At 52.0% G+C, this 20,500-nt stretch overlaps 3 protein-coding genes across 3 annotated transcripts in view; 2 read left to right on the top strand and 1 right to left on the bottom strand.

Annotated features, from left to right (window-relative positions):
- LOC131207263 (protein TANC2) overlaps window positions 1-3,956 on the bottom strand; it is a 93,732-nt gene extending 89,776 nt beyond the window's left edge. Inside the window, exon 1 of the mRNA XM_058199874.1 lies at window positions 2,834-3,956. Within this exon, the coding sequence (XP_058055857.1) occupies window positions 2,834-3,956 (1,123 nt within the window). The remainder of the gene's footprint in view (window positions 1-2,833) is intronic.
- Window positions 3,957-17,369: 13,413 nt separating this feature from the next.
- Window positions 17,370-20,247, top strand: LOC131209025 (GPALPP motifs-containing protein 1). Its single transcript, XM_058201992.1, has 3 exons — window positions 17,370-17,405; window positions 18,880-20,001; window positions 20,092-20,247. The coding sequence occupies exons 2-3, from the start codon at window positions 18,883-18,885 to the stop codon at window positions 20,245-20,247; spliced, it is 1,275 nt and encodes a 424-aa protein (XP_058057975.1). The 5' UTR covers window positions 17,370-17,405; window positions 18,880-18,882.
- LOC131209026 (phosphatidate cytidylyltransferase, mitochondrial) lies at window positions 17,556-18,900 on the top strand. Its single transcript, XM_058201993.1, has one exon. It carries the CDS (start codon window positions 17,737-17,739, stop codon window positions 18,742-18,744), a length of 1,008 nt encoding a protein of 335 aa, XP_058057976.1. The 5' UTR covers window positions 17,556-17,736; the 3' UTR covers window positions 18,745-18,900.
- Window positions 20,248-20,500: the final 253 nt, after the last annotated feature.

Raw genomic sequence — 20,500 nt, forward strand, 5'->3', positions numbered from 1 at the left:
AATTAATAATTGATTCAAACACAACTCAATAGTCAGCGAAATTCCGTTACAAGAAAAAGTTATTTTTGCTGCAGTAATCTATTATTATTTCCGGTCCTATTTTCCAGCAACCAGAAACGATACTGAGAATCAATAAAACGCTTATCAATCGGGTCAAACACACACACCGCAGCAAGGCTTATCACTCCCAGGGCCAAAACATGAACTTCGCCAAACCGGGAGGTAACAACAGAACGGCTGAGTAAGAAACGTGGCAACAATTAGTGAATCTCTAGTGGAAGAACAAAAACATCATCGATCCGTTTTGAATGATAGGAGCATATTTACCGAACACCGATCTCGTGCCGCCCTCGTAATCCACCCCACGTGCCGTAACGGCCCGTGTGCCCATCCGTATTCGCCGGGACTTCCGAAACATGCTGCTCTCGGCTCGGGAATGCGGTGGAACGCTTTTTCTATCAGTCAGCCGACACAGTGGCACCTTCCGCGTGCCATCAACAACGCACCTTATCACGCACCGCCGAGCAATGGCCGCGGGGGCTGACCAACCGCAACGGAAGCGCAACTAGAGCCTCACACGCTGACCCCGAGGATCTCGCGTCACTAGTGATTTATTTTTCCAAAACCCAAAATTTACTAATGAACACACACACATTCACACGCGAGGTTGGGGCTGTCAAACAAATGACATCACACGGGAGACGGCCAAACAGGAAAGATCACGTTCTGCCGACCGGCACGCGGAGCGAAACTGAAATGTTGCGTTGTTGCCGTGGGCTCTACAAACACGTAACAAGCCATTTGCGCAAACCGCTGGCGCCAGCAGAGTAGCAAAACACTGAGCACCACGCCGCTATCGCCTGGCCCCCCGGGCGCACCGACCGACCGAGCCGGTTGAGCCTTTGGACGGACAAATTTCGCGAACGACTAATCAATGGCGAATCAATACGAACACTGACAACGACAGTGTGTGGAGCTGGAACGCTGTGTTCCGTTGCGGAGCGCATCCCACACATCCGCGCGCGAGAGTCAGTCACCCACCTGCGCCACCTACACACTCGAGTGGCGAATCACTCACCGTTCACGGGGTTGAGAGTGCGATTCGTTCGCCGGACACGCTGATAACGCACACATGGAACGGCCGCTCGGTATGCGATCGACTTGCGGCCGTGTACTTGATAAGGCCACAAAAATGCCACGCAGTGCCACCAACACCGACGAAGGCACGATCGATTGATCGCTCACGGAACAGCTGTTGGGGTCAAGTGCACCGGTAAACGGTGTTCCGTTTGGTCAAATAAACGGAAGTAGCGACACTAATGTGATTCTAACCGAATGCCGTACTTAATTGGCTGATTTTTACGTTTGGGAAGCTTTTTCTTCCTGCGAACGAACGAAAACCCATGCTTGAGGCACGATCGGTGGACAACAAATAGACTGAGATGCTTGTGCAAACAACGGCCCCGTGCGTAAGCCGTTCCGCGATGACCACATGGCTACTTCCGTTGTGATTTACAACGGATCATCCACGGTCGGTGGGTGTCGGGCTAGTTTGGTCCAGTGCCCCTGTAAGGAACCTTGCTAGGACCTTGAAACCGCAGCATATCACAAATTTGTCAAAACCTCAGCCAACAGCACGCTCCTCAGCACGAGCTTTTGGCCAGGACACGTTGGCATAAATGCCATCCGCCCACGGCGTGAAGCCGTATCGGATGCGGCAAAAGATGCATTTTTAAGCCAACAAAGCTATCTTTATTTATTGTTTGTTCGCAGAGTGTTTTCTGTTTTTTTGTGGGTTTCCCCTTTTTTCGCAATCGCAAACCGAATCGCCGTTTATTGGTTCTTATTTAAATTTCAATCAACACGGCGCACGGCGTGACGGTGTTTGAAGGGGGTTCGATTTCCGACCAAACAGCGCATTAGTTTCGGGCTGGCCTTCAAGAGTGGCCTTTACCAGAGAGGGGGTGGCTTTTCGCGCGCCCATAAGAACGCTGGACCTGGCATAGGGTGAGGGTGACAAATTTACATTTTTAACTTTATGACAAACACTTGTCACATGCACGAAAAAAAAAAGACAACTCGCGACAGCTCTTTCGCGTCCCACGCACCGAGACGTCGGACCTAGTACGGCATCTCGGTTCGTCTAGCCGCGCCGTGGATCGTTGTTTCCACTCCATTGCCCATTTTTGCACAACCGATCGAGAAGCGTAACGGTGTTACCGGTGTTAGTGTTACCCGTAACGCAAGGCGATGATCTAATTACAAAACGGGGCGCATGATTATCAGCTAATGTTCTGTGGCCCCCATTGGATGATGGGTTCCACTTTAGATATTGCAAATCAGAGTCACGTGTCCTAACGATGATGCGTACCCCGATTTCTCGCAAATCGATTGCTTCAATTGAGCAGCGCAAGCTCGATGACAACTAGCGCTGCAATAAAACGCGTCGTTGATTGAAACAACCTTGATTTTTGCCCAACCCCCGGCGCCCGACGCGGCCAAGTGCCGGCCAAGGATCGATAAACTGACAACTTTATCGTACCCTCTTGCCCAGTTGCCGGCCCGTCCACGAGGGCAAACAACCGGGTTGGCGCCGATCTGCTGTGTTTAAACGTGTTGCTGATTAAGCGAAAAATGTGCGCGTTACACTTTTATGACGGTTGACACCGCGTCGGCTCCGTCGTGTCCCAACATCAAACAACCTGGCCGTATCGGGACGCCCGAAGGTGTTTCACCCAACGCTTCGCAGTCAACATGTTATCGCGTCGCGTAGATTTAAATGGCGATATGTAATGAACTGACATCGTGTGTTTTGGACCTACGTTCCACCTACCTTTTTCGGCAATGTCCTGCAGCTCGGCTTCCGTTTCCTCGGTAAAGTCGTCCCACCAGCGGACCCGCGTCCGCTCGGTCGTCGCAAATCGCACCGCAAAGTCGATCGAAGAGTTCATCGAGTTCGGTTCGTAGATTGAACTGTTGCCCGACGGCAGCTCGTCGATGATGGAACTGTTCATCGACAGGCCTCCTTGGGCCTTGGCCGAGGAATCGAGCAGATTCTCGTTGCTTTTCACGATCGCGCCCAGCTGGGCCCACGCCAGCGGACCGGACGTCCCTACGCTGTCCAGCTCACCGTAACAGGAGGTGGTCATAATTTTCGGGAACTTTTCCATCGGCGCCCCGGAGGAGCCACCGGCGAGCAGTAGCGCCTGCGTGTCTACCATGATCGTGCGGTCGATCGCGGACTGAGGCGTGCGTTCGCGGGGCTTCTTCTTGACCGTGGCGTAAATCTCGATGCCCTCGTACTGCGAATCCTGGCTCCCTTCGCGGTCCGGATACTCGTACAGATGCCGCTGGTAACTGGTTTGGTGCGGTGCGTGGTGCTGTGGCTGCTGGTAATGACGGTGTACGTCGGCGGCAACGATTAGCTTCTGGTTGTTGTTATTGTTGGCCGCGGGCTGGGCCCCCGGGAAGATGTGGCTCAGATCCTCGAACGATTCGATGTCCAAGATGGCGGACTCGTCGAGCGTGGTGATGAACTCGTCCGCGTCTTCCGCTTCCCAGCAAGATTTCGACGCGCCAGCTGCACCAATGTCGGCCGCTTCCGTCTCGAAGTCGATCACCTTCGACGCTTTGCGAAGCATTTCCGCCGGAAGCGAGGTAAAGCCCGTCGCCGGCGTAACCCACGGCTCGTACATCGACACCGGGCGACCGTTCTTTTTGGGCGTGGAGCAGTGCCGGGGCAAACCGAGGATGAAGTCTGGAACCAGCTGATCCGGGGGCTTGTGCATCGGCGGTGCATACTCGGGATTTTCCCGATTCGAAGGCACGTAGCTCAGGTTGAGCAGCCCGTCGCAGCCACCGACGGGGAGGACAGTAATCCCATCCATCATGCAGCCCGCCGGGGAACTGCCAGACAGGAGCGACTCATTCAACAGCTTCTCCATCGATTGGTCCATCGTGGCTTGATCGGAAGATTCGTCCTCGTCAGAGTGCATCGGAGTGCTGCAAAGAAACGGTGGAAACCAAGGAAAGCCTCTTTAGACGGGTTGCAAAAACACACGCGCGGCCAGCTGGAATGCGGGCAAAAAGAATGCAAAGCATTTCCCAGGACCCGACCCCTCTTACGGTGGGCCAGGAAGCTAAATTTAAATTGGCCACCAAATTCCTTCGTGACTGACTCAACGAACGACGTGCGGAGCGATCGGAGCCGAACCCGGCAAAGGGAAAACATTCGAGCCGCTGGTACACCAAGGGGCAGACATTTCCTATCGAATCGTGCAATCGCTAAGAGACCGTCGACATTTGCTGTATTTCGAGGGAAAAAATGAACCATTTCGGGACACGACCCCACGAGCCGTGGCTTGCTTTGGAACATGTTTTAGAATTTTTCCCCCTAATGTTTTTGGGCGCAAACGAGCCGTGGCCGTAGAGGCGCATTCTTACGCAATGCATCGATTGGTGCGGGAAATGGAGTTATTTTTTAACATACGATTTCGCTCCCTCGTCCTTCAATGCCGCACAGGGGGAACTGTGGAGCTTCTCGCTGCAATATTCGTTTGACGGAACTCGATTCGATTGCGAACCACTGCAATGGACTAAGAATGTTTAATATCATCATTAAATGTTGCTTATTTATTTATTAATACCGCCAACTTCAATTTTCAATCAGACAGACCGGGCGCTCCTGTACAAAATGCAATCAAAATCCATGTTAATTCCATTGAACACACTAAATCGCCCCATAAAAGGGAAAGCAATCCGCCCCATTAGGGCGCCCGGAAAACGGTGCTTGTCAAACGGAAAACAATTAGCCAACGCGAGCGCCACGCGTGAAGAAGGTCTACACTTTCGGTTGACATTCCCGGCGCGCCGAAGTATTTCTATCGCCGCGCGGTCCGCCAGTTTAGCTGGAAACGCCAACCAACACCGGACGTTCCGGGTCCCATTTCCGTCCCCGAAACCGATCCGTCAACAATTAGGACCGTATTTCCAGCCATCGTCACCCTCAGTCACCGCTGTGGGGTGGACGAGGAAAAGCTGGAAAATTCCGGCTTCTTCCTACCCTCGACTGCCGCTGTGAAGCCGCTCCGTGTGATGTGAGGAACTACCGATCGTTGAAGAATTTTCCAACCGATTCCGAAACGTCAGCCGAGGATCGAGGACCCTTCCTAAGGTACCGTCGGCCAGTTGCATTCCGTACACACGGGCTGTAGCCCCTTCTCGCTCCCGCTTCGCCTAGCGCTCCTTTTTACTCTTGCGGCCAGCACGCACCGCTCAAATCTTCATTTAGCTCACAGAGCCACCGGGAAGACACGAGCGCGGCTTGCGACCACATCTCGAATGATAAATACAAACACGCACGAGAGAGAGAGAGCGAGAGAGAAAACTCCATTTTACCCACATCGTCTAGCACCTCGGGGGCCGCCCCGCGGAGGGCCCCCGAGGGGTGGTCCTAGACCGCCACTAACGATCACCACGTTCCGCGACATGGCGCTCGGCTGCATCCGCGTACGCCAAACAACGCGTGCCCACGAGTGCGTCTACGACAACTCATGTTTCACCCGCCCAGCCCACACCTCCCACCGCCGGGGTCCACCTGGGTCTCCAACCCGCCGGCCGCCGTGCGCGACCGTGGGCAAGATGAAACATCTTTGCTGGGGGTTGAACCATTTCTTACACTCTCCCGGGGCTCCCGGTGGCCCGCCGCCCTAGGGCCAGAGCATTTAAATATCCATATCCCGGGGGCCGTGGCGGTGGCCCGCGCAGTGCGCAGCTTCCGATTCATTAGCGTCCAGGAATAGCAGCGGAGTCGCGCGGATAACGTCTTGTTGCTAGGCGTAGAACGCGAAGATCCTCCGGCCCAGACCCAACGGATGCATTCCCGCATGCTCTCGTCGCCACCGCCAGGTTCTAGGGGCCAGGTCCGCCTATTGACAGGGGCTGCCGGTTACACGCTGATGCGTACGTGTTGTGCGGGCCCGCCGGAGCCGCGCATTTCAAAGCGCAACCCCCGGCGGGGAGACAAGATAAAGCGGAGTGCAGAGTCGTGACGGAGTCCCTTTATTTGCACTACCAAGTACCACTGCACCACTGAAACGGTGGCGTGGCTTACGAAACGGCGGAGATCACAAAAAGCCAAACGAAAGTCAGTTCGCCATCTTTCAAAACGTCTGACAGCTAACACCGGGCGCTGGATGGATAGTGTTGGTTGGTGTGCAGAAATAAAAATGGTGACATTTATAGCATCGAAAATTAAATCACATCTTAAATTATGCTCTCGCTCCGGTGGAGGGGAGCAGACCCAATTTACCGACCAGCAGACGGCAACCAAACGAAAGAGAAAAAAATGTCACTCACTGACATTACGTCAACCGCGGGAGTCAGCGGACACCACGGAAAGATCACCGAAATGAGGGTGACAATTGCCACCATTTTTTTCTTCTCCCCATTTCTCAGCGTCCGAGGAGTCTCGGAGGGCAGCAGAAGATTAGTTGCCGTTGCAGTTCTAACATTACGCAACACGCGGTGAATGACCTTTCGCGTGAGGGGCGAAATTACATAAATGGTGGTGTGTGGACCTTCCCTGGGGGCGATTATTTCATTTGCAGCGCGTTGGTTCTGTTTGTTTTACAACCGGTCGAAACACATCGACACCGGGTTTGGCAAATTGGTGGAATTAAAACTGAACCCACTGGCGCAACGCAACCCTGCGCTGCGCTTCATTACGATAAAACACCATTCGTCATGGCTCGGCGGCGGGAAAATCAACAACGCATGGTGCCAGTAATGGTGTCGTGGCGGTGCATTTACTGCGCCAGCTGCCACCGATTTAGCGGCCTGCCGAAGGAAGAAGGAGCCCAGTCTCACTGCTGGCCGCCGTGACAAAAAACCGCGTTCCAGGCTCGCGTACAACGTTTTATGTTCAAACTATGCTATTGAATGAAGGTAACTTCAACCGCCGAGTAATGGTTTGTAATGCCGAAGGAATAAGCTCAAACCAACCGACTGGCGAAGCCGTTTAAAAGGGAGTCGAAAATATAACCCTTTCTCGCCTAGAACAAAGGGTTTCCGGTGGCAATCGTGAGCGACTCTGGTAAGCAGCAGCATGCCCTCTCGCAAAAACAATCAAAACAATTCACGAAAAGAACATATAACCTTGAACAACCACCGTAGACATTTTTATCTTGTGTTTGGTTTTTCGTAAGCCAAGCCACCGTTACCGTAATTCCCATTACGTCCTTTTCGTGAAATCATTCACCGCAAATGCCCACGCTTCAAGATCGTGCAGCAATGCAACTGTTGCAAAAGAAAATAGTTTTCGAGAAATAAATTTAAAATCAAGCTCAAACAATCTCCCTTTCAAATACTGATCGCACTGCTGCTGAACTAGCAAAAGTGCCGTAAAATCGTCGCATTAATTTGACGGTTGATTTGGATTGTTTTGATCGATCGCGATCGAGCGTAAACGATTGCGGACATTGATGTTTGTATCGAAAATAAGTCGAAGTCGTTGACAAACAAACACCAAGCCAACGACGGGGAATCAAGCTGTCATGAGCTCATCGCGAACAGCTGACCGCAGGTCCGGAGCACACTCTCGGTGCAAAAATCCACCCGAAACCCCTTTCGGTGTCTCTTATTTATAAACGTCGACATCATCATCACCGTCGTCCCAAACGCGAATGCACCGGAGGCGGACACGATAGAACAGGAAATGGCCAGACAGACCACGGTGTGCTCTGCAGCAGTACAGTCTGGTGGGCGGCATATGATGTTCGTTTGATGTCGCTAATTTTAGTCTGTGTTGCTTCTTCTCGCAAAAGGCAGCCGAGCGAGCGAGAGAAAGAGAGAGTCCACGCCAGTGACCTCCGCAGGGGGTAAAGCGATCTTCAAGGTATTTGTGTCTAGTGCACCCCGTGTCTGGTTGTAGATCCTGTGGTGACATCATTAGCTGTGTGCGCCTGTCACAACCATTTGAATCTGACGCAAGGAGCGGACAAATGAGGCAACGCACGGCCGGAATTTGCTAGCCGGCTTTGTGGAGCTATGATTAATGTGGTTCCTTCCGGTGAAGATGCGATCGATTGTTGCCCCACACCAGACGCACAAAGATGACATCCGGTTTGCGATCGACCCACCGGACATGCGGGCCCGAAACCGGAAGCCGAGTGAGGGCCGCGGCGAGTTTCGCGCCATTGTGAACGCGTCCCGTTCGCCATCAATAGCGCCCGCGAGGTGCTCTTGAAAGTTGCGCCCGGGGCCGCCGTCGTCGCCGTGGGATCTATTTTAGGATCGGCCCTCCCAGAAGATCATTGTCGCCCGGTCCAGAGCCCGAACCCCTCGCGCTAGACACGACCGGCGACCCTGGCGACCACGGTCCAGGATCGGCGACGCAGTTGCAGTTGGGCCCCGTCGCGTTTCCATAAAACCTTAACACCCTTTGCATTCCGACCGCTTCGCAATCGGGCCAAAGGTGTGTGTTTTATTTTAAACATGATTTTATGTATGTTTCAACACATAGCTAACCGGAGCTGAGGGAAGTGCTTAAAATAACCTTAAACCTAGCCCAAAACCTGGTGGGGTTCGCAAAACGAGGCTAGACTTTCAGAATCATCACCATCATCCCCAAGTCGTCCCCAAGTCGCGTTCGGCCCATAAGTACCATTAGACGCACCATTAGACGCCGTAAATCTGTTCCAATACGCAATTGTCCGCGGTCCACCCGAATACGCCTGGGAGCCGCAATGGCCACAGAGGGGGGACCAGCCGTTTCCTGGGTGTCGATCCGTCTCGACAGCACCCTAGACGACACCTCCGGCCCAACGGCCGTGCAGACGGCCAGGAATGCCAGCCGCCGCCGACAACAATAAAGCCGGGCGGCCACCGAGGCCAAGAGTATTTTCAGTCGCCGCCGAAGAGGCCGCCTTAAAAATAGCTCCGCTCGTGTCGCCCGAACCGCGTTGACCGAGTGGCGCTCAGGCTCAGGCGCGGAACAGCTGACTCCCGTCCCACCGGCGGGGAGCACTTCCGACACTTCCTCGGCGTGGACAGTTCGTTGGCGGCGCTGCAACGGCGGCCGATGCACCCGACGCACGCCAGCCGATCGGACGCCGAACATCCCAATTTCCGACACGGCGCGCTGTCGCACGGCTCAATCTTCTTCCTGCCCCGGCGAACCTGGCGAACCCCTCCACGAATTGCAACCAATCCACGATCGACTGCCGGCTCCGTTGTCGCACTGAGCGATCGGATCTGATCTGAGGCCACCCCACCCGTCTAGACATCGGCAATGCCTGGATCAGCTTCCTCGCGCGACTTAGCTGCAGTCCGCCGGCGGCGGTTGATGGAAAATGGTTCTCCGCAGCAGCAGCAATACTTTGTTTCTCGGGCGCACACGTAGTCCACCGAATCTTCGCAGCCAGCAAGGGGGGGGGAACCAACGATCGCACCGCCGGCCGAGAGTGCGCCGAGAGCGATTCCGCACGCTTTTTGGTTCTACGGTGTTCGGAGCCGGCGTTCCCGGCCGGCAAGGAGAAAGTAACTCTACGCAACAGCGAGTAATGCGATCTGGGAGAAAAAGTCTGACTTAAAAATAGTCCCCCCCCCCCCCCCCACACCCACCAGTCGGCCGTTCCGATCGGCGGGCTTTTCCGCAACGCAGCGCCAGGGGACGCGGATCCCGTTCCTTACCTTTCGTCGAGTTTTCCGTCCGCGGTGCGTAACGCGCGCTGTGCAAAATAGAACTGCCGCGCCGAAAGTTTCCCTTTTTCTTGGCCGTTTTTTGCTAAGCTTCTTTGCCGGCTTTCTTCCGAACGGTTTGTGCGCAAACATCGTTACGAAATGATCCGACGGCGCGGCAAAGAAGTTGCTATTTGATGCTCGCAAATACCTTTCGAGCGACTGCTCGGATCGGTAGGCAATGTCTACTCGATTGCTGGCGATAATGTTTTCTCCGTCGCTCAAGTTTTTACTTGCACATCCTCTACACGAATTATCTTTCAAATTTTACACTCAAGTCGAGGCACTGTAACAGGATTCGAACTGACGGTCGTTCGCGAGGAATCCAATAAATTGCTGCACCGTTGACGGATGATCTACGGATGAATCCTAGCTACGGCTAGGAACGACGGACTATCTCCGTAGAATATCTTCGTCGGCCCATAAATGGGGGATCGTGAAACCTACGCCAACTGCCACAATGTGCGTTGGCCTTGGTTTTGGTCTCTTTGGTCCCGAGCACAATATAATTAAAATAAACAAACCAGCAACCGCACCGCAACCGGCCGTAATGGTATGTTTCCCGCTTCCAGGAACGATCTGTTTGCTGGGGGTCCAACCGCCGTGCGTCGTCGCCTGGTGCCGCCTTTTTCCAGCCAGGGCCCGGGAAAAGAGAGCAACGCACGCACCCCGGCACACCATCGCCATACCCCGGGTGTAAGGTAACACACCCGAACTCCGGAAATCCTACTCCGGGAGTTCAAGGCGGGAAGCATTTTATGATCGGCCCCGATCACCCCACCCGGGCCATGGGCGTCTCGTCAATCAATGACAGACAGAGGCTGGCTGCGGCCCGGTTGCTCGCGCGAAGAAGTAAAGGTGTCAAAAGCGTGACAAATTTCCAGTGGCTGTTAATGTTTTATGTTACTGCACGGCCCGGCTCGGCCCGTCCCGGCCGTCTTTCTTTTTTACGGCCCACCGCGACCGTGCTCTACTCTCGTTTCTTCGTTTATCTCAACTATAGGGTCCCGCTGCTAACTAGGGTTTGGGGAGCGTTTCCTTTTTTTGTCGCTCCCCTGCGACACTTTTATGGCTCTGACCGCCCTACATTGGCGCCCGATAAGACCCTCCAAGGGCTGCACGGAACGGGAGTTCTACAAACGCTCAGATTGCATCATCAGATGGCGGCCGTGGGGAGTCGGGCTCGAGCGATGGAGAGTTATGGGTGGGAAAATAGCAGCCACCCGGATGCGGAGCGAAATGGAGACCTCAACGTTGCGGTGCAGTAATAACAACAACTGCATTGTTGTTCTAACATTTCATTCAACACACGCCACAACGGCAGCCAGGTCCAGTGGCCGCAGTTGAGGAAAACGCGCGCGACCCATGGCGGACTGCGTGGTGTGGTTCGGTGCGCAACCACCACGCAGGAACGCAGGAGGAGTGCGCGTGAGCAAACCATTACCACAGGTCGGCTTAACGTTCCTACCCTGTCCTACGGAAAACCACGCTAGGATAGGCCAAAGACCTTCTGGATCATCCTGAGCACAAGGGAGAGAGATATAGAGATAAGCGTAGCGATGGGGAAGATGCTGCGCACGGCACGATGAGGTGTGATAACACGTGTTCGGTGCAAGCGGCATCCCCTGCGCGCACAATCTGCGTGCCTGACGTCGCAGGAAGAGACAGATCTTTGAACTCGATCGTGCTTCGGCCGAGGGAAGGGTCGATCCATAAACAAAAAAAAAACCCCGGGTGCCCCCCGAGGGGTGAGCGTCGTGTACTTTTAATGTCTTTTTTCCTCGGAAGTGAGTGTCTACAGTGTATACGCCGTGACTTACGGCCCCTCGCGGGCTCATCCTCATCACTCTTTTATCTCGCTCACATTTGTTTGCGTAATTCCAACTCTCTGCAGCAGTTGTGTACGTCTGTCTGTTGCGCTCGCCGTCCTGTGCAGTAGCAACACCGGAGCCGGAAGACTCGCGTAAGGAAAGTTCAACGCCCCGAGCGCGATCCTGGACGTGTGGTTCGTGAGGCAATGCAGGCTGGCAGCAAGAGAAGGAAGCCTTCGGCTGATCCCAGCGCACGTGCTTCCGGGCGGTGGGGTCGGGATTTTTAGGACGCCAGGAGGGGTGTCGGCTGTTGTTATGAAATGTTATGAAGCACCAAGCACCAGCTAGCAGCTAATGCACCAGGATCCTTGGAAAGCGCGGGCCGCTTGGCAAATGTCCTCTGGCGCATCGTTAACGCGGGCTGGCGTGTTATATATGTTTAATGGTTGGTAATAAAATTTTCCAGAACATTGCAAAGCTGGCATGTGTGGCGGCACGTGGGGTACCTCCCTCACGGTGAGCGTCAGGAGCGCGAATGTGGCCGGAAGTCCCAAGAAGGACCCACTCGAAAGGGATCATCCCATGCCATTGTTTCAGTGTAACCATCACCATGATGCGCATCAGTCACCAGTGCCGGGACGACGTCATTTATCATCATTTGGAAGCTGAGGCGATGCATGCGGAGTTCAAGAGATCCAGCCAGTCTCATGAGAAATGGTTCTACTCATCGTCTACGCCGTCGTTATCGGTGCCGGAGAAAGGTAATAAGATTCACTCTCGTTTGGCCTATTTTCTGCAGCAGGGGAACTAGTGGTAGCGAAACGTTCCAAGAATTATGTATGGAAAGACTGAGGAACTACTCCAAAAATGAAGGGCCTATTTTTTAGTCTAGTTCGAAAGTGATGCACTTTTTAATTATATTGATAAATTTGGAATTATTTATGACGACGAATGAACATCAAACGATTGGGCGAACATTCTACTGTGCATCGACGAAAATATGCGAAATATAAAATCCAGCCCAATTTCAACTCAACACAAGCTGATGATAATTGAAGACAATTGTGGAATGTTTTAACCTTTCTACAGAGAAATCACTGTTGTACTCCTTCCAGACAAAGTCTACAGGAATAGCGATACCGAGCTGCGCGATCGTCTACCCCCGGGGCAGAAGGTAAGCAGAAAGAATCGGCAACTAATCTAACAATCATTCAAACACCTTTCCTCGTAAACAACCGCCCACAGCAACAATCGATCCGGCCCTTGTGTACCGTAACATTTCACCCGCCCGATGATCCCGTGTCTCCAACAGGACCCCGGAGCCAGATTGATTAAAAGAAAAACAATGCTCTCAGCAGTGCCAACATTACCATAAATCGCACGAAAGCATCAATATTTTCCGTCCCATTGAGGCGCGCTGGGCGCGTCCCTCTTGATGTCTCCCCTGTCGTCGTTACGATTGTCACGCTTGTCCCGAACGATGAAATATCGAGCGCGTCACGGAACCGCTGGCAAGACGCACAGGCAAGACTCACGCCAAAGGCTCGCCCGGGGCATTCCTGGACCCGCGCAGGGGCCGAGCGGTGAACGATTATCAAACGTCTCTGGCCATTACCATTAGCCGCTCGGGGCTGGATGATTATTTTCCTATAAATTATCATTAACATCACGCAGTGCGTTCGCCACGACGTGGAGGGAGAGAGAGAGGGGCAGGAAGGTGAAGGAGTTTCGGTTCCAAAATCGTTTAACTTCTCACTTCCAAACGCTTACTTCCGACAGCAAGAAACACATTTATCAGAACGCACGTGGTACCCGGGGGCCCCGGGAAAGCATTTCCCCCAGGCAGCGCGGATCGTGGAAAACCCCTGGCTTCGTAAGGCCCCGCGATCGACGACGCAGCACATCTGGAGTCCCCTTCGACTGGGGAGCAGCATCACTCGACCGAGGGTCGGATGGAAGCTCATCAGCCCGTTGCGGACGAGACGTGTGACAGGGCCACACTATACCACGCCTCCGACAACGTCCGGTTTAGACGGGAGTCGATCGTGTCGTCACCTTCCATTCGACACTCTTCCATCAAGCGCAAGCGATCGTAGCGCATCCCGTGAACCGCGAGGGTTCCAGGGGATGGCATGCAGCCTCCTGGAGCTACGGACGACCTCGTGGTCGCCTCGTCTCGGAGCAAAAGGTACGGAAAACGGGGAGTACCATTTTTCAGGCGGCGACCTTCCGGCGTTACCGCACCGACGATGGATTGACGGATTCGCTACATCGCTTCCGGCGACAGCGTGTTCCGGCGGACTGTGGTGGCCGACGAAGGAAGAAACACGTGTGCGACAGCCGGAAATGGTTAAATGTGCGTGCTCGGGTACACGCCGATGGCCGTTTGTCCCAGGAGCTTCCCATTAATGAGAGTGTTTCCGTGGAAAACTCGAAACGTGTAACCAAGTCGGAGATAAAGTCTTCCACTTCTGGCCTGGCCGTCAAGCCCACTGGCGAAACGAAGCTATTACAAGCTATGGTTAAGGGAAAATTCCGACAAAACAAAATCTATTACTTTGATTAAGATATCAGTTCCCTACGTTGAGCTTGTATGAACAGTTTGATCAACTCGATGATTACTTCCAAGTTGAACAACTATCCAGCTTGTTTATTGAAAATTTTATCATTAATTTTCATCACGTTAAGAAAACATTCGTCAGCAAATTAGCCCAGTGATAAGAGTGTGGCTTAAAATAACACAACACACCCCTGTCGGGGGTCCCATCGTGTAGAGGTCTCGAGCCAACCGAGCGAGCCCCGGGTAATTTGCAATCCGACACAGCGTATGGGCCGTACGGCCCCGTGAACCGCGCTCCTTACACGAATTATCAACAATCTCTACATAAATTAAGCCATTTACAATGGAGTCGTGAAAAATGCTCCAAGGTATCGGGGCACACCGAAAGGGCACCGAAAGGGACCGAAGGATAAACATGGGCCAGGGGCTTCGGTAAATGCACCATTTTTCAGCATAACCTTTCCTCTCCGCAAACACCATCGCGGGCGTGCCACGTGGCCCTTTTTGCGCTCGGCTCTCCGGGGTGTACCGGCAACGCATAATGGCCGCCGGAAAGGGTCGTCCTCGATCCGGCGATAAAAGTTATGCACCGTGCACTGCGCCGCGTCCTTGATCCTTTTTTGCCTCGCCTGTTCCGCCAAGCCGATCCCGCCAAAACGGAAGGGTTAATGTGCGAAACGTGGTGCAAAAGAAGAAAAAAACCTGTCGCCCTGTCGGCCATGCTGTGCTTCTCCGGATTGCTGTTTGCTGTTGACACACTGGTGCTGCTGCTGCCGCTGCGCCATTGCTCGCGATTGTCAATGATCTTGATTTCAATCTTGTTGGCAATTTGCACACGGTCACAGGGACCATACACACCACACGGCCCAGCGATGACCTACGGTGGCGAGGGTTGCCAACCGACCGGGCCGGGTAGTTAAATTAATTAAAATTAATTTTCGGCAACTGTTAAAACGATTTACCTTGTCGTGTGCGTCGTCTGGCGATCGGTCAGAATTCTTCGGCACCGTGGGGCCAGTAGCACGTAAAAAAGGCACGAAACCCAAAAGGTCGTATTCCGGAGTCGGATGTTTTTTCTCCAGTGGTCGTGAATTAATTGACTGGCGAAGTGATTTATCCTTGCGAGCGGATCCTGCAGTTCGACGCACCGCACACCACCAGCGAAGACTGTAACAGATCGGAATTCGGCATTTCCCTGCGGTTTCGACGGGACTTCTTCTTTCTACCGACAGAAGCTACGGACGGCGCACAGTTGATGAAAAATGGTAACGGATTTACAGGCACTTTTCGGAGTCACTCGAACACAAACACGCCGAGCAGCTCGTAAAGTACGTAACGATCGGCAAACGGGCAAAGACCGCCTCGAAGGTGTACAAAGTTGAAAAAAAGTATCTGCACTTACGAACCGAACTGATCGAGATTATTGCACAATTGGTTGCCGGCAACGTTTACGGTACGCACTACACTCGCAATAGACGGCGATCACTTATGGTATGGTGGTAGGACGTGGAATAAATAGATTACGGTCGATAGGAATAATTTAAATAAATAGATAAATAAATAGCCTATTCTTAAACACATAATCTACCAGCACCGTTCAGCGTGGTTCACGCCACGAATTGCACGTCTGTGTCTAGGACAACGGTCGGAATAAGTTGAATGCGCACGATCCATGTCTGTCGGCGCCGCGGTTCACAGTTTGCACGATCGCTTTCTCTGATTCCGGCCCACGCACTGCAGCTCAGCCATCATGAGGTTTTCCGGAACCAGCCGGGAACGTCCGATGCCCGCCGAGGGAAAACTGTAACTAATCCTCGTGAAAAGCGGCGAGCTAGGGCCAACCAACAATGTGTCCGCGTGAGTACGCTTTTCTCGGAGGTTTTCCATCTGCACGCACCCATCGGTCGTGAAGACGGTCCCCGTGTTCTGGTACAGTGCGTGACGTAATACACGGGACGACTGGCGTGATCGTGCAATGGTTAGATAAGCTTGTTGCATATGATTACATTGCAATTGATGTACTCTTGTACTAAACACATTATGTAGAACATCTAGAAAATAGATGCATCAAAATTCTTTTTGAAAACACAACTTCCATTCGAAGTTCTGTATGTGTAGTAACATCGGCCAGATACTGCAGACAGATTGTGTCGAGGACCAAAAAAAGCACCAACCGACGAAGAAGACGATCGATCGGGTACGTGAAAAGGATGTCAAAACATTACGACGCACCGTCGCAACACGTCGTTAGAGCGACAGGGATGCCGAACTAAGCCGACGAGCCGACTGAGCGCAAGGATCAACGACACGGCGTTTTCCACAAGCAGCGAGAAAAATGATCAAACAGAAAAGAAAACCCGAGATGCTTGCCACTCTGGCATGCGCTTAGAAGCTGTGTGGAACCCCTCGCTCAAAGCGAAAGCAGAAGATCTACACGGTTCGGTTTGGTTTCGATTTTCCTTCTTGCTCAGCCATTTTTCGTTGCATGGAATTCGAGACCGCAACAGAGAAAAATGGAGCACAGATTGTTTGTTCGAACGCCGAGTTGTTTAGTAAGTTCAACAGTTTGCCGAATGAAGCTTAAATTCAGTCTTGTCGGAGCGTTCGGATGTTTATCTGTTTACATGAACTGTGTAGACGCGTAATGGAGAATGAAGGATGTTCCAGTAAAAGAAACATTATGGGTGTTCCGGTAACATTAAGGACAGCGGGATGAATCGACTTATAACCAAGAAGTTCATCCTTAATGAATGATGCAAATGCGCAAGGGGCAATATTTCGCAAACCCTTCTAATAGAGTCTGGCACAAGCAGATAGCTAAAAGCACGATTCTTAAAACAATTGGTTCATAAAACAAGCAAACGATCGTGGGTAAAGGTAGCAAATGATCTTCTACTGTAGTGTTGATTGTGATTCTTCTTTCATTGAATAGAAAATCGTTCTATTCGATTATTACAAATATGCATCATTTGACTCTGGTTTCCATACCAGTTACGTACACATGAAATAAAACAGAACGTTAACTTATTTTTGAATGTAAACCATCGTCCTGCACGGTGAACCGGGAATCTTGCAACACTTTCAACCGGTTAAAGGATGTGGAATGTCAAATGTCACGTATAGCCTCATCTTTTTCACTGGGCGGTGCTCCGCCGTCACAACAAACTTGTGTTTTGAATGCCGATGGAGGAGCACTTTTTATTTAGTTCGACTTTGCAGTTTTTTATTCTTTTCGATCTGTGATTAAAGCTCCGTTAAATCTACTTCGAAGGCTGCGTACGGTCCCCCGTTGAATCGTGAGTATTTATCACCTTTTAAACGATCTTACCATTCCACGGCGAATGGCAGCCCCGAATCGGTCGTCGAAGAAAAACAAAAAAATATAAAAATGCACGCAACAGAGCGGCCGCTTTTGACATTTGTGTGGCTTTGCGGCATCGAGCGGCGGCGGTCGATAAGAAGCACTTGCAGCTTCTCGAGTTTTGGAAAAAGCGCTCCCCGAAGTGTTAAGTAACGATGACGGTCGCCCGAGACACTAGTGTTTAAGTGTGAGAAGGAACCCAAGTCAAATCCTATCTATCAATCGACGTTCCGGCCATCACCACCAGCAGAGGACTAACCACAACCATGCTCTCGAGAGGCAACACAGCACCGATGTTCTACCGAATCCTGTCGCGGTTTCCACCCAATTTTTCCTTCTGCTTTGCGTACGGTTCTGGCGTGAAGCAGCAACTCGGCTATAATACGGTGCGGTCCAAGCGCAACATGATCGATCTGATCTACACCGTCGACAATGCGCACCGATGGCATACGGCAAACCTGGAACTAAACTTTGACCACTACTCCAATATGCGGTTGTTGGGTGGAGCGTTGATTGCCCGGTACCAAGAAACCCTTGGGGCGCGCGTCTATTTCAACACACTGGTACACGTGCCGGAGGAGGACGTGATCATCAAGTATGGGGTCGTCTCCACGAAGGATCTTCTGCAGGATCTCACCGAGTGGCGCAGTCTGTACCTGGCCGGCAGACTTCACAAACCTGTCGAAATCATACGCAACGCTTCCAGTTCGAAAATACAGAACGCTATCGAGCAGAACCTTCGTGCGGCCGTCCACGCGGCCCTACTCATGCTGCCAGAAAAGTTCACCGAGTTCGAGCTTTACCGCGCCATCTCGAACCTCAGCTATGGCGGAGACTTTCGGATGATCTTTGGCGAAAACAAAGACAAGGTGAACAACATTGTGCGGCCACAGATCGAGAACTTTCGCAACCTGTACGCGGCAACGTTCGTCGAGCTGCGGTACTGTCTCGAGATGCCCCTGAACGGAAGCGATAATCAGATTTGCTCGCAAGACCTATCAGAGACTGCCGTTCTGGCGCACTTGAACAAACTGCCAAAGTGGCCCATTCGCCGGATCGTGGAGCGACAAACCAGTGGACGGTATCGGCAGGATACGGAGGACATACTGATTGGTGTTTCGCGGTCCTCCAATTATAGCGACATCGTGGCACGTAGTTTGCGATCGATCGTATGGTCCAGCAGCGTGTGGCAGTCGATTAAAAATATTCCTACGGCCGGAATTAGTAAAGCTGTTCGTTACAGTTGGACCAAAGCGCTTAAAACATTCAGCTAAGACGAGAAGAAGACAAACGCTAGTCGAATAAAAGATGAACTAAATAAAGTTGCCCCAAGTGTTCCAAAAGAGCTGTGTTTGATATTAATCCCACAATCACAAAACCAAACTTGAAACATTTAATTCCTTTCACAGATCATGTCCTCCGACTCAGAGACCAGCGATTCCGACTGTGGTGTACGCTACAAAACGACAACCACTCGCCACAAACATTCTTCTTCGAGAGACAAACCGGATCAACGGTCCGACTACCGACACAGCAGCAACCGTAAATCAGATCGTCGGTATCGCAAAAGCCGCAGCAGAACTCCCGATCGCCGACGGTACCGTCGAAGGTCTCGGTCGGTCGAATCTTCGTCACGATCGCGAACTCATCGTCGTTCGGCTTGCTCTTCGCGCAATGTTTCGCCGGAGCGTGTCGAAAAGGAGGAAAAAGTTTTGGATATTTCAATATCATCCATTTCATCGCCAGACGATCATGGAGCCCAGCGAGAGGAAAGATCACCGACAGCCAATTATGGTCCTGCGCTTCCACCGACGGTAACATCACGGATCGGCGAACAGGACGAAAGCGAAAAGGCCAGCGAAGTTATTGGACCAGCTCTGCCTCCACACCTTCTGGCTCGCGGTACCGACGTTTCGACGAATAGCGAACAAGACAAACCACCGCGAAATATTGGCCCCGCGTTGCCCCCCGGTTTGAAACTCCCGGAAGTATCGGCCACATCCGATTCGGAGCTTTCACCTTTTTCCGAACCAGAGGAACATTCGGATGACGGAGAAATGATAGGTCCACTGCCAGGAACGTCAAGCACGCGTGCCAATGTTGAACTGGAGCAACGAGCACTGGAGATGAAAATACGACAGATGGATAGTGCTGCAGCCAGTGCTAACGGTGCTGGTGCAATCCCATCGGCACGCGAAGACTGGATGCTGGAACTGCCAGACATACGCAAAATTGCCGACATGGGGCTGGGTGCAAGACAGTTTCGGACGCGAGAGAAGCTTGAAATCGGAGATCGTTCAGTGTGGACCGACACACCGGTCGATCGGGAGCGAAAGAAGGCTTCCGGAGGCGGATCGGAACGATCTGCGAAACCCATCGATCCGGCCGTAGAACGGGAGCGGGAACGTGAGCGAAAGCTCATCGCTAAACGGGACAAGGAGCAGGAGGATTTGGTAAAGCGCCACAAAAAGAAACACAAACGCGACAAGACGCTGGTAGAGATACACCAAAAGAAGCTGCAAAAGGAAAAGGTAAATGAATGGTGGAAATAATGGTACAAGCAATCCGTTCGACAAGCAATGTTAAGTCGTTTTCTTTTTTTATCTTTCTATTGCCCTTAGGAATCAAAGGATGGTTCAGAAACGGCCAGAAGGCCTTTTGATCGTAACGTGGACCTGCAAGCTAACCGTTTCGATGAGGCACAAAAGAAAGCGGTTCTGAAAAAGGCCCAACTGCTTGACTCTCGATTCTCCAGTGGAAGTTCTAAATTTTTGTAGGAAGCCCGGATCCGAAGGAATTGGGGCGATGTTTTACATTACGTGTAGCTAATAATTGTATAGATTTTTTGTACTTTCATTATGAGTAATTGTCTCAATTTTATTGCAATCAAACGTCATAAAACATTTCCGTAAAAATGTCGTGATTTTGTTTTGTTATGGCCATGAAAGAATTTTTCCTAGTGCGGATGAGCAAACCAATCGATCAATTGAAAATCTACTTGTTAATCGCAATTTTACGTTATTTAAAACA

This window comes from Anopheles bellator, chromosome 2 (assembly GCF_943735745.2).
Source record: "Anopheles bellator chromosome 2, idAnoBellAS_SP24_06.2, whole genome shotgun sequence".
NCBI lineage: Eukaryota > Metazoa > Arthropoda > Insecta > Diptera > Culicidae > Anopheles > Anopheles bellator.